Source organism: Bradysia coprophila, chromosome II (assembly GCF_014529535.1).
Source record: "Bradysia coprophila strain Holo2 chromosome II, BU_Bcop_v1, whole genome shotgun sequence".
Lineage (NCBI taxonomy): Eukaryota > Metazoa > Arthropoda > Insecta > Diptera > Sciaridae > Bradysia > Bradysia coprophila.
In genome coordinates, this window is record NC_050735.1 from 1,186,007 (window position 1) to 1,201,082 (window position 15,076).

Genomic DNA, 15,076 nt, shown 5'->3' on the forward strand with positions numbered 1-15,076 from the left:
AAGAAGTGGGTGGAAATTATCCTGCACCTAAGCCTCAGATGGACCTGTTGTCAATGAAAGTAGATAAGTAGGTATGGACAGTCCATACAAGTCGGAGCACATACGAATTTGCATGGCGCCACCTCAAACGAACTCATTTCTAGTGGAAATTTGCACTAGAAATGAGTTCGTTTGAGGTGGCGCCATGCAAATCCGTATGTGCTCCGGCTAGAACAAATTCGAACGTTTGGCCATACCTATCCATTTACTTTCATTGCCTGTTGTGCGTACCCACGGTAGTTTTATACAAAGTATATAAACACTGAAGGTAATGCAAATCCGCAGTTACACACAAGATAAATATACATACTGAAGGTAACGCAAATCCTCAGGGAATAGCAAGAAATACGGACCCCAGGTTCCGGGTGAATATAAGATTTGTTATGTTGCATCCGTGACGTTTGGCGTGATAATGTTGTTGGAAGTGTGTTGTTTAGTATTGAGTTTTGGCATGTGTTGCAACCTAACAAAGTGAATTTGACTTGTGTCCAACATTATAAAAACTATATTCACCCCCTACTGTCCGTGCGTTCTTGCGGATTTGCGTTACCTTCAGTGTTTATATACTTTGGTTACACACGGATCCAAACTTTCAGGTGAATTTTAGCTCCGTCATGTTACACACGTAATGAATTCGTTTGCGTCAAGTTGCATCTAGTGGTGAATCTGGAACGATTTAGCGGTGTTATGTTGCACACATATAAAATTCGTTTGCGTCAAGTTGTATTTAGTGGTGAATTGGAAGTATTTAGGGTCATCATGTTGCACAAGTAAAGTCTAAGTTAGACAACATACGAAAATGAATTCACCTGAAAGTTTGGATCCGTAATTTCTCTGATCCGTTGAGGGTCTGCATTACCTTCAGTGTTTATATATGTACTTTGGTTTTATACAGTATAACAACAATACTCCTGCAGCTTTTCGTATCTACCTAGACATAGGTGTCGCCACCATCTGTTAATTATTACTGGTCATGATTACATCATTTAGACATAGATGTCGCGACATGTCGCTTGTAATTCTAAATTATATCTTGACGTTTCTGGATTCTTCAGGATTCTTTCTTTCGAATTAATGTTTTTCATTACTTTGTTACTGTCGATGAAACCTATTCGCCTAGGCGGTTGGCCTGTAGAGGCGCCAAGTTTTTTATAGTGCTTCATTCACACTGGACTATTTTTTTGTGTAACAACTTTACATTGCTTCATTCCCATAAAATATCAGAGCAGTGAAGTTTGTCAATGAAAAAATAATTCAGTGACACATAATAAAACGTACTAAAATGTAATAGTCTGAGAGAAAGACCTGTTACATTTCAGTATTAATTTCAAAACAACCTTTTCCTATTTTCAGTTGTTTTATCATAAAGTTATTGACATTCGAAACACCCATCGATTTGAAATTGAATTATTTTTCTGTCAAAATAGGCGATACATACAAAATTTTGCAGTGTATAAAGATTTACAAATGTCGTAAAATTTTGAATAATTGCAGAAAAATCGCAAAATTTATCAAAGATCAGTTCATTCTTTCAAATTTGTTTTAAAAAATTCAATTACAAATGGAAATTCCGCAAGTTGCATCGATTAAACAGTTTAAAAACTATTAGAATTTGTTTTAAATTCTGAGTCAAGGTATCATAGTCTTTGCAGGTGTACTGATTTGCGAAAGAGCTTCAATAATATATGAACTTGATGAACTTCTCTGAGTCTATTCTGTTATTCAGAGCGATATAATGATTCAAATGCAAGGTGTAATTCACTTCAATTAACCACGAAGTTTGTCGAAGTTTGTGACCACGTCAAGTCTATTAAATTATTCAAAATGATTCAAATGTAACGACATTTCCGTTCATCGAAACAATACTTGAAGTGAGTTGTACTTTTAGGTCAAACTTATTTACTAAAGAGGATGACGATGACATTGAACATTTCTAATGTGTCGATTTAATTTCACGTCAGTTGGAAACATGCTGTAGATTCACATCATAAATTATTCTGTAAGGAATATTGGAGAAATGAAATTTGCAGCTACAGCACGTGTTAAATTATCAAAATTGCAAATTTCCCTGCATATTGGATGGATAATCGTACACTACGTCCTTGTTTGAAGAGGGATGGTATAGCGCTCGTATCCGTACACGTCTCTTATATACAGCCTTATAGCAGTAATGTACTATTATTCACTAATGTCACCATTATGTACCTCAATGGCCAATCGAGTATGCACAACATACATTGAATATTACACGAATTGCAATTTTCCTTGTATCGATCCAATTCAAAGCAGCCGTAAATATGACGAATTTTTGATTTGTCATTTTTATTTGCATTTCCCAGGGCTCGGAAATTACAATTAAAAATTTCTAGAAAAAAAACTTTCAGTGAAGATTGACTGATCCATGGATAATTCTAAATTGACCAGTGGGCAAATTGAACTATCAAAAACGTCACGCATACATGTATTGGTGTAAAATTATATGAAATGTGTATCTTATCTTATACAAACTGATGTTGGGGCCACATTTCGTCGTACAAATTTTCTCTCTAGGTATAATTACGAACAAGGAAGCAGCAAGTCTTCATCGTAGCATTTCGTAAAAGGATGCATCCTAAATTCGAATTTGTCTAAAATATACCGTCCACAACAGATACGTATGTAGTGGTATTTCGTAACACTGTGTGCAAATAGTCTCTTTATAATACTTTGGCTATTTGCACTCTGTGAAAGGAGCCTTTTCCTTTATTTAAAGATAATTCATAGAAATTAATATATAAACTTGTCAAATGATAACACTGATGATGCAATTTTATTTCTAAACACAACCACCTAAACGTTTTCTTGTGTTATTTTGATCGCAGCACTTTGCAAGATATTACCTTCCATATTAAACGAATTGAATTATTTAAGACACATTAATTTTCATAACAAAAGTGCGTTGGTTAACCGGCACAAAATTGATTTTCCCAATATATCATACGGTCCTATCGTTGATTGACTTCTTGAAATGACATGAAATTCTGGATTGCTGTTTTTATAATAGTCGAGAAAGTAACGAGTAAAAACTAAGGATCTAAACGGTGCACGGCCGTGGAGTGCATTGAAAACATGAAATTTGTTAAATTTTTCAAGGTTCTGAAAGAACAGGTTGGCACTTACGAAGGTGGGTGAAACATAAATCTTGACAATTCAGACATGTATATTGTTTGAAAAGTCAACTTGAAAACAACATTTTTTTGTTAAGTTGAAATCGTCGTATAAAATCTTCCAAATCTAGTTGGCGCTACAGGAATATTTTGATCACACCGCCTTCGTGATCAACTCGAAAGTGTCTTAACCTGTTCTTTCAGAACCTTGAAATTTTCAATCATTTACAATAAAATGAGTCATATCGTCAAAATTTTGCGTTTGTCTAATCAATTACTCCGTGATTGGAAAATAAAACTTTGATAAAAACAATTTGTGTGAGTTTTCATTTCAAAAGTTTACTTTCACACTTGTTGCAGAAAACGTTGTATGCAACACATTGCGAAAAGTGGTTTTCTTCGTCCCTAGCGTATATTTTAGCTTAATTTTGCAAGTTTCAATCGAGTTTTGGTGCAATTTTGCCTTTATTTACTCCAAGTTTTGTGTAGGGAGTTGCAGGAATCGTTAATAATTTTCACAGTGGCTCATCATTAACGATGATCCCACATTTGAAAAAATGAAAATTGAACTTGCGAAGATTGATTTGTTGAGTAAATGGACAATATGAATATGAATGGATAGTATACACGTATTAAATCTGTATTTTTAAAGACGACAAGTCCAGAAGAATTTAAAGTTTAGCTCTTTTTCGGAATTATTTTAAGTACTCAGCATACAATCGCTAAACCGAACTGGTGTGCATATGTTATTTTGCACCATCGCTAAACCGAACTGGTGTGCATATGTTATTTTGCACCAGCTGGTCACATACAATTCCAAATGGGACCAGCTGGTGCAAAATAACGTATGCACACCAGTTCAGTTTAGCGATTGTACATATTATATTCTAACTTCTAAGTGAGAAAGAGTTGTTGCACAATTGAGCTTAGTAAACCTCTCGTTTCAATATGTTTCTTCCAAGGCCGTTCAAAATGTCAATCGTCATCCACAGAGAAGCCAACACAACATCACTTTGAAGTTTTAACGAACAAATTTGTTATAGTTGCGGTTATGTTTGCTTCTGTGGATGACGGTCAGTTGTTTTCGGCCTGTCAAAACTTACCTGCCTGAATTTTACCGTACGATGGAAGAAACCTATTTTATAGGGGCTCTTTCTGAAGTAATCTGACCGCCACAGTGTCCGGAGGTCGAAACAGCATTTTATCTCCACTCTCGCTTCACGGATCCATGGGAAAGGGAAGAGTAATTATGCTCTGTTTGTTTGTTTTGGTGTTTGTTCTGCATATTAGATAACGTCACCCCTGGAATTAATGTGTTTTCCAGTTAAAATAAAATTTTGTACCATTGGTCGAATACAGATTTGTCATCCTTTCGGTAATACTTAATCTGAAAAGTACGTGAAATTTTAAGATTACGTTTGCGTCAAATTGCAGCTAGTGAGGTGACGTGGTGAGGTGAATTCTATTCCATAATTGTACATACTTTGGATCAATACTAAGTTTCATAAGAATGGATTCAAGTGCATGTCATACAATCAGTGTCAGTTTGGGAGAGGTTTGAAACGGTCGATAATAAAATTCTAAGAAAATGTTTACGATTCAAGTGGACAAAACATTTGAGCAAATTATGAAAATATTTTACCTGAGTGGAGTATGGCAAAGTGACGAAGAACCCAAATACCGGAAAATCGGGAAGAAATTATTCTACAGTTTTTTCGGTGCTTTGCTCCCAATGTTTTTCGCAACTAATGCTTTTCTATGTACTGATTGGAACGAGTCTATTTTTTCAGTACAGTGTGCAATTTTTGCAGTGGTTATATACGTGAAATTGTTGTACCTTCTGCTCAAGAAACCAGAAATTCTTGCATTTTTATATGATCAGATCGTTCTTCATTCAATTGAAAATCGTGACGAATACGAGCAAACAAACAAAAAGATAGAAAAACTTATGAGATTCGTACGTCCATATTGTTCGGCTTTCTATATAACTGTTCCTATGCTCATAGCAATGCCAATTCTCTCCGCCGATAAAGAATTGCCTGCTTTTATCAGTTTCTCGTGGAACGATTCAGAAATTATTTATTGGCTGGCGTATTGTTGTATGTCATTATCATTGTTATTGTACGTCTTAGGTATTGTAACTACACCCTTAATTTGGTACATAATGCTGAATTATTCCATTGAGTACGAATTGTTAGGAAATAAATTTAAGAAGTTAGGAGTGGGAAAGAAAACTGTGAAGACAAGAGTTAAGAAAAATGGTGGGTTGCCACAACGAAGCATGTTCGTTGAAGATTTAATTGTGTTGATAAAAGCCCATCGCAACTTGACCGAGTATACGACTTTATTACCAATTGAAAATAGATTTCGAATAATTTTTTGTAACTAAAAACAGGACGATCGAGCGATTCAGAACCTGTTTCTCACCATTATTTTTGGGACAAATCACAACCAGTGGCATTGTTATTTGTGCTTCAGTTTACAGTTTAGCCTTCGTGAGTATATTAAAATGCCGTAGGTCAGATAAACGGCTCAACTCGTGATCTCGTCTGAATTTAGGCTTCAAACCAAAATATTGTTCAAGTAGAATTGTATGCTGTTATGATGCTGTATGGAATTTTTGATATTTTTTTCGTCATGTACCTGGCAAACGACATTACCATTGCGAGTGACCGACTATCTTACTGCTTATTTGAATCAAATTGGATTGATCAGACAGAATCGTGTAAAAAATATGTCCTCATCATGGGCGAAGTGTTAAAGCAGCCACAACAGCTGGTCATTTTGATATATCCAATGAACTTAGAAACGTTCATGACGGTGAGAGAAAAATCTTTGAATCTGAATCAGCTTCAATTAAATTTTTTCATCGCGAACAGATTATTAACGGTGCCTACAGCATGTTCAACATCTTAAAAAACGTTCAGTGAAACTACAATAAAATGAAACTGGTTCGTGTATTATTTTGTTCAACCTTTTCGTTGGTATTTCCACGTGTAATAGTACATAGACTTGAATAAATATTCTTTAACAGAGTGTTCAGCTACCCTTTAAATCATGAACGAATAAACATTTTCTGCAACGGTTACTTTTCGTAACTAGTGATGAAAGTTAAATCCACCTGTGAACCAGTGAAAAGGGCCCTTCATACGTCACCCCAATGAGGCATGAGAAAGTTCACTTTTCTGCAGAAAGGGTCTTTTTGTCGCTGATGCTTTAACTTTTTGTGGTTACTTTTTGTCACTAGTGATAAAAAGTGGTTACAGAAAGAGATAGGTGCAATGTCAAAATAAAATATGGAAATTTTTGTTGAATAAGATTTTAATGAAATTATGTGTGAAGCAATTACTGAAGTTGTTAGATATTTCATGAAATTAATTAAAGAAAAAAATCACAACGTGACAAAAATTCAGCCATGTAAATGTCTGCTGGAACATTAGATAGTTTGCGCAAATGACGTATAAATTATAGGTCAACTTATAAGTTGGAAATTATAAGTAATCTTTGAGAACGTCTTGTATGAAGATATGACTTATAATTTCCAACTTATAAGTTGACTTATAAATTATACAGTGAACGACATCTCAAATGTCTCACTGTCATTTTTTTCAGAGAATGTCATTGTGAATTTGCAATTACACAATAAAATTCTCAGAAAAATTTGACAGTGAGACATTTGAGATGTCGTTCACTGTACGTCATTTGCGCAAACTGTCTATTACTGTCACAAAGATTCAACTATACCGTCTTTTGTAAATCTCTTATTTATCCAACTTCTCTAATTTCTCCAAAACGAATATATAGCAAAATAAGAGAAATAAGAAATTTAGAAAAAGACGGTATAGTTGAATGTTTGTGACAGTAGCACCATTTTATGATTTTTTGATTTTTATATATATAGCCGAAACGAAATCCTAAATAGCACAGATTTAGTAAGTAGTAACCACGTTTTTAAGAAATTAAATTACTTGATAAAAGCTGATAGATTAAGGAACTTGTACGTTGTCGAGTGAATGCCACCGGTTTCTGGCAAGGTTGTGAAAGAACAGGTTAAGACACCCACGAAGTCGGGTGACACACAAATTTTGACAAATAGATGCTTTTTATTGAACAGACTCAAAAAAAGTTTTTATCAAGTTGACATTTCAAACAATCTGTAATGAGTCATTTCAATAAAAAGCATCTATTTGTCAAAATTTGTGTGTCACCGCCTTCGTGATCAACTCAGAAGTGTCTTAACCTGTTCTTTCAGAACCTTTTTTTCTGGTGGGTTTTGATTTTTGTTTTTATACGTTGCCACACGTTATTGACAATTTCAAAATATTTTAATTGGGGGTTGCGCTGATCGCTTGGTGAAAAATGACTTCACCCTACACAAATGAAAGACCTTGGTCATACGTTTGACATTGCAATGTGAGCAACATAGAGAAATTTAATTTCAAAACCCATCGAAACCCCGTGCTTTCATCTACATAGAATACACAAACCGAATGAGCCAATCTTAATCTATTGACATTGAAATTGTGTAAACTACCACAGAACGGTTGCACAACTAAATTTTCAGTCGACACTATGGCGGTGATTTAATACTTGAAAAACTTGATAGTGATGATCGCAATAAGTGAAAAAGTACGAGTAGAAATTCGATAGATTGGTTTACATTGAAGGTGTACAATTTTAAGCACTTTCAAGAGTTTAGCATTGAAATATATGGTGTCTTATATTTTTAAGAAACGTAGAGTCAATAACAGTCAAAATTAAATCAATTTCGTATCAAATGTTGTAGTAAGTTGCAATTTAAAAGTTCAGCTGCTAGTTTCAGAAAACGTTCTATGCAACACTTTGTGAATCGCTGTTGTTTTTGTCACACGACGTGGTTATCAACTTCACACCTAGTAACATAAACAACCTCTTTTCGCAACTTGTTGCATAAATTACTCATTTTCATTTGATCATTTACATTAGAATACTGCACACGCATTCTTAATATTAGCTGAAGCCCAAGTCTTGGAGTCTTGGACTATTGATTTGGGGCTATTTCGTGAGTGAAATGAGTGCTACAAGCAAAGTGTCTCAAATGAATCGTCCAAGCCAGGTATACATAGACGGATGAAAATGGATACTGATGGTTCTATATCCAACGGCCACATTTGTCAACTAACTGATGTCTTAACCAACCAATAATTATACTTCATTCACAGGAACTGAACGCTTTGGATTTTTACACAACAAACTAACTTTACTTTGTCAACAGACAAACCTTTTCTTTATGAAGTAGTTGTAGCGAATGTATCTTTCCAACCGATTGCATCATACCGTTTCCACAACCAACTTAAGTATACCTTGGTTCACCTCCAACTGAAGTTCACAACCGACTGGACCATAACCTTGTCCATGACAAACTGTACTACGTTTTGTTTTCCACGAATTTATGTTGATTCTTGTATGGCGGTGTGAAGTACCTGGGGCAACTATGAAGGCATTTGTCTTCATCCAATGATAACAGGAAAATGGTTCATCAAGATTGGTTTAGTCAGTGGCAATAATAAATCCTTCCTGCTGCGCCACTTGTCACAACTATTCACTACACAAAATGGAAACAATTCACTTGGGGATGTTGTCCCCTGAACTTCTTGTTCAACCATCTTTTTATTAATCCTTTCTTCTTCTTCTATCGTCTTACCACAGTCTCCTTAGATTCAATTCATTCTAAAAGCCTTCTTGATCATTGTCAGATTCCTAACACTTGATATGAAATTGTACAGAAGAGCATTTCCTCGGATAGTATTACTACCGCATAAAGTTAACCACCTGGTTTATGTAACAGCTTTTGATGGAATAAACGTATTGTGAAATTAAACTTTGACTCTACTTGTCACGGAATTAAACATTAAATAGTCTGAATCATATTTTCCATGTTTCAGGGCCATAAATAAGGATTTTTCTAAATCCCTTTAGCTTTTTCCATACCTTAGAAAAGCTTTTACATGTAGTCCTCATTTCGTTTGGGCTACAACTCGAGAGATTGACTAAAATCAATCGTACAAAACTGGCACGCAAATAACTATTGAATGAATACGATTAAATGCGGTGGAGCATTCCAAGGATCTGAAAGAACAGGTTAAGACACCTCTGAGTTGATCCCGAAGGCGGTGACCCAAATATTTCTAAATAAATAAATAAAATAAATCACTCATACTTCCTGAAGACTAAATACGTTCAATTCACTCAACATTCTCATATGAAGAATGTTGAGGGTTTACCCGAATCTTTACAGAGTTAAAACACTCTTCCCTTACCCAGTTCTTCACTTCGGTGTGTTTGGCAATGAAAGTAGATAAGTAGGTATGGCCAGTTCATACAAGTCGGAGTACATACGGATTTGCATGGCGCCACCTCAAACGAACTCATTTCTAGTGGAAATTTGCACTAGAAATGAGTTCGTTTGAGGTGGCGCCATGCAAATGCGTATGTGCTCCGGCTAGAACAAATTTGAACGTTTGGCCATACCTATCTATTTATAGCACTGTTTCCCGGCCTTCGGCCGGGTCGTGCTGATTCCAGGAGTATTACTCAAAATAAAGTTTCGTTACTTGTGAAACTATCAATCCAAAGTGTCGTATCACATGCATCTGATCAATATCTCTAATATTAGAAAGGAAAATTACAAGTTGAATTGTATTATTTTCTTTAACAAAAATATCTGAGACAAACTATTCTATTTTTAACGAGAAAACCAATACAAAGCCGAAAAGATGCACTTTACTTGCGGAAAACTTCCGAAATACATAAAGCCGACAAGGTCGTGGAACATATCGTTGGAAATATAATTACATGTAAGTAGTTTTGGGGCAAGCAAGGGTCTTGTGGGGTGAAAGTTCATTTAAACTGAGATATGAGCAGTTGGAAAATGGGTAAACATTTTTCTATTTCGGCGAACTCCTAATGATTCCTCTTCACGCAAAATACAACGACAACATCCTTTCTTATGATAATTACTGATATCAGGATTGCAACAACACCAACCATACATGGGTAGTGACACACATTTAATGGACCTTTGGGGTGAAAATTTGAGACTTGCTTAATCCCCTCAAACAATTTCGTGTACAGGAAAGATTTGGCCAAAATACGTGTTGTACTTACTTTTTAGGAATCAGAGTGTCACATAGTGTGACAGAGTGTCAAAGTTCGCCCATGTTGGTTTTCTTTGTTTTTGATAAAGAAATAATGAAAAAATTCATTCGGCTTCTAGTGCTTAACACCTAACGTGGCGCATAAAAATAGGTCCACTGAAAAATGCGTCTGACTTCGGCAAGGCCGTTATCAAAAGAATCCCTTGACACATATGCTGTAGAAATAATTGTTTTGCATTTTGGAAAAAGGATTATAAAAATATAAAAATCACTGAAAGTACAAAACGTCCAAATCTAGGCTATAGTTTCATTGAAATTGACAATGAAAAATGATAAGCGAAACAACGAATACTCAAGCTTGGATTCGATGGTGAAAAATAAGAAATGACCGCAAGACGAGGGGTGACGCACTTCCATTTAATCCATTTAATCCACTTTACACCAAAAACTCCTAAAAGTGGATTTTTTCGCTTTTTAATATTGTAGTATGAGTTGTAGTACGTGGTTTGATCAAAATCAACCATTTTTAAGACTTTTACAGTATTTGGTAAAATGAACTTTTTTCCTATTTAATCCATTTAATCCAATTTTTATTCCATTTAATCCATTTTATCTAGAAGTGGGTCACCCCTCGCCGCAAGAACATAAAAATGGATCGCAAAAATTAAAGAATTGATCGATATAAAATAGAATAAGTGATCGAAAAGTGTCACAGTGATCAATTTTTATACTTTTTAGCGATCAATTCTGTATTTGCGACCAGCGATACAACACAAACTGGGTTTTAATTCAGTTTTCAATTCCTTGCGGTGTTAATCGCTTCGAATATTAACTCGTTCCTGAACACCGGACTGCCAAAAATGAAAGGCCATCGAATACATTTGTCTCTTGCCTTTAATTCGAGAATATTTATTTGTTTTTACATTGATTAACTTTAAAAGATATACAGAGAATTTGTTTATTAGTCATTTGTGTACCTGTTTTGGACGATTGATTTTAGGCAATTTCGCGGATTGTAGGCCGAACGAAGTGAGGCTTACAAGCGAAAGTGCCTTAAATCAACCGTCCCAAACAGGTGCACATGTGAGTTTTCATGCAGAGGGCCGGAAACCCGAGAAAATTCGAAAAATTGCCCTCATTTTCGGCCCCGAAGCATGAAAAAGAATTTTCATGCTTCGGGGCCGAAAATGAGGGCAATTTTTCGAATTTTCTCGGGTTTCCGGCCCTCTGCATGAAAACTCACATGTGCACCTGTTTGGGACGGTTGATTTAAGGCACTTTCGCTTGTAAGCCTCACTTCGTTCGGCCTACAATCCGCGAAATTGCCTAAAATCAATCGTCCAAAACAGGTACACAAATGACTATTTCATCACACGAACTACGAAAATTGTAATTTTCGGTTTCCAAACGGGAAGCGAAAGTGAAAAAATGCAAGTTATGTATCGATATCGGTTAATACATAATACGAAAGTCTATGAATATAATGCGAAAGTCGATGTACATAATGCGAAAGTCAAACCTTGTCAAGATGTTTACTTTGATCAATATTGAACAGAGCGTGCGCCAGTGCTCTGATTAATGTTAACATACAAAGTTGATGACAATTATTCAGAGGATATTGTTGTTGTTTTTTACGTCTGATTGTTGTGATGGTTGATAATATTAATATTTTCTTTTACCAGGGGGCTGCCGCCCCCTGCACCTCCGCAAATGTCAGCATATGTTGGTTTAAATCATCATATCGTATGATGATTTAAACCATTTAACGCATTTCTTCGAGTTTATGTGCCTCAATTACAATTTTCGTAGTTCTCGTGATAAAAAGTTATGTGGATCACACGGGACGACGTAAAGAAATTCAACCTGTGCGATTGCGGCCCTTGCCTTCGGCGCGGGCAGCAACTCTCGCACACGGTTGAATTTCTTTACTTTCGTCCCTTGTGATCCAAATAACTATTTAGATCAGCCCATAATTTGTGGGTAATATTGTCTTCACTTTTAAGGGTATTTAGTGTTACCCTAATATATACATTCATTTTAACGTTATTATTATCCCTTTGTCCGTGTCTTATTTCCCAATATTCCTTCGCTCGGGGATTTAAATTAAATCCCAAAAAAGATTTTGTAAATTTTGTCGCGAAAACGTTTTGAAAAACACACTCCACCTGCCTAACATGCCGTTCCATCGGAAGCCGATTTTGAACAACGGCATCTAGGGAATGATCGGCTGATCCGTAGATTCAAAAAACGGCATCGGAGAGCTGACCCACTGAATTCTCGGAGGCCAATTTTCAAAAGGGCCTCGCTGGGCTGACTGGCTGATCTGTCAGAGGTCGATGTTGAAAAACGGCCTCAGAAAGCTAACCCCCTGACTTCTCAGAGGTAGATTTTAAAAAATTGCCTCGGAGGACTGTCTGGCTGATCCGTTGGAGGCCAAGTTTGAAAATCTGCCTCGGAGGACTGACCGGATGATCCGTCGGAAGCCAATTGTGCTCCAAGGTGCCCCGAGGTGCTCCGTGGTGCCCCGAGGTGCTTCGAGGTGCGCCGAGGGGCGTCGTGGTGCGCCGATGTTCAGATTTATATGTATAGACTTTCATTGGTGTTTGGGACTAAACCTGCCTTGCCCGGTGTGTTTGGTGTTTGTTTTACACTAGAAATGAATTTCCAAAGAGGAAGAAGTAGAAAGTTCAAATTTACGAGAAATTAATGGATGGAGACCAAAGCGCCGTCGTTGTAACCCTCGTCTTCAGAAAGTATGAGTGATTTATTTTATTTATTTATTTATTTATTTATACACACCTAAAAGACGAGGAGGAGACGATTGCTTCATGGATCAGCGAGTTATGATTCACTTCAGGTTATACTCTTCAATGAGTATATAGGAGAGAAACGGGCAAGGTAGGTTTAGTCCCAAACACACCGAGATGAATATTTATATGACGACTTCAACTTATCAAAAACAAAAATATTTAAATTATTTGGTTCAAGTTGAATTTTCACACCAGTCGTTGAACGATTGCTATCAGTCCGAGAGACAAAGGACAAACTTGCCAATAAGGGAGGGACTTATCGATTTTATTCGCGATTTCTTGTCAAATATTAATATTAATATTAATAAATTCGGAAAGGAGTTTGTGGGTTGGTATTTCGGATAAATTTGTGAAAGGAGTAATTGTTTTGGTTTCCTCTGTTAGTCTAATAGCTTCGCGCTGTGGGTGAGCTCTGGTGTTGTTTTTAGTCCGTTGCAATAACCGCAACGTAAAAACTAACTCATGGGATTTTGCTCTTGTTGAATGTAATCAGTTAGGGGTGGGTCACATCCCTCATTGTCTAGAATACTAAGTCGTATGTTTACTTTTGTTCAGAACCTGTCGTCATCAACTTTGTATGCTAACATTAATCAGAGCACTGGCGCACGGTTTGTTCAATATTAATCAAAGTAAACATCTTGACAAGATTTGACTTTCGCATTATGTACATCGACTTTCGCATTATGTATTAACCGATATCGATACATAACTTGCATTTTTTTACTTTCGCTTCCCATTTGGGAACCGAAAATTACAATTTTCGTAGTTCGTGTGATGAAATAGTCATTTGTGTACCTGTTTTGGACGATTGATTTTAGGCAATTTCGCGGATTGTAGGCCGAACGAAGTGAGGTCTACAAGCGAAAGTGCCTTAAATCAACCGTCCCAAACAGGTGCACATGTGAGTTTTCATGCAGAGGGCCGGAAACCCGAGAAAATTCGAAAAATTGCCCTCATTTTCGGCCCCGAAGCATGAAAAAAATTTTAGTGCCTTTTGGATGATGTGAAACCCTTTGAAATGTGGAGCACCTAAATATGACGAAATTGTACATTTGTTAGGCGTTGATTGGAAATACCTTAAACCAGGGCCTATTTTTGGAAAGTTATTTGGAAATTTTGTTCAAAATTTCCAAAAAATTGCAAAAATTTTCAAAAAATACGAACGTAAAAAAACCGAATTTTCCATCATTTCGAACGATTTTGGCAACAACTGAGCTCAGTTTTGTGTTTTAACCGGCTCTCAATGATTTTGTTTGATTATTGACGCTATCATCTTATAAATTAGTCATTCTCGACTTCATTTGAAAGCTGATAGTGTCAAGAATCAAACAAAATAATTGAGAGTCAGCTAAAACGCAAGGCTGAGTTCAGTAGTTGCCAAAAACGTTCAGATTATCGAAAAATTCGGTTTGTGGACGTTCGCAGTTTTTGTAAATTTTCGGCAATTTCCAAAAAAAAAATCCAAAAATAGGCCCTGTTTCGATTCGAACACCAAAACATTTTAAACTCGCTATTTTCAGTTGTTTTATCACAAAGTTATTGACATTCGAAACACAGGGTCTATTTACAAAAATTCACTGTCTTCATCCGAGTGGACTGCTGCCATCAAGTTGAACAGTAACTTTTCAAATCTGAATGGAGTTCCTGGAGTTGAAAGCGCTTCCAACCTCTATCGCAAATGCAAGAGAGAGAACGAAACAATAGCTCACGTGACCGGAGCTCCTTCAATTGTCCTTCAAACAACCAGCATATTACATCCAGACATCACAAAGCGAAACATCAACTTTCCGAGCTGCTGCGGCCGAAAGGATACGACTGCTTCGAAGAAGTATACGCAATTGACACCGAAGGCCGATCCAGATTCAGTGATATCATTGCCATAGACAGCAAATCGAGGAATGCATTCATAATCGATCCAACAGTACGATATGAGACCAGCGACACC

The 15,076-nt window shown here is 36.3% G+C and overlaps 2 protein-coding genes across 2 annotated transcripts in view; both read left to right on the plus strand.

Annotated features, from left to right (window-relative positions):
* The window catches only part of LOC119073159 (odorant receptor 30a-like), a 46,866-nt gene extending 41,191 nt beyond the window's left edge, over nt 1-5,675 (plus strand). Inside the window, exon 2 of the transcript XR_005087021.1 lies at nt 5,581-5,675. The gene's annotated coding sequence lies outside the window, so the exon portion shown is untranslated. The remainder of the gene's footprint in view (nt 1-5,580) is intronic.
* Nucleotides 1-6,129, plus strand: part of LOC119075071 (putative odorant receptor 71a) — a 190,260-nt gene extending 184,131 nt beyond the window's left edge. Inside the window, exon 4 of the mRNA XM_037181495.1 lies at nt 6,065-6,129. Coding sequence (XP_037037390.1) covers nt 6,065-6,115 — 51 coding nt within the window. The 3' untranslated portion in view covers nt 6,116-6,129. The remainder of the gene's footprint in view (nt 1-6,064) is intronic.
* Nucleotides 6,130-15,076: the final 8,947 nt, after the last annotated feature.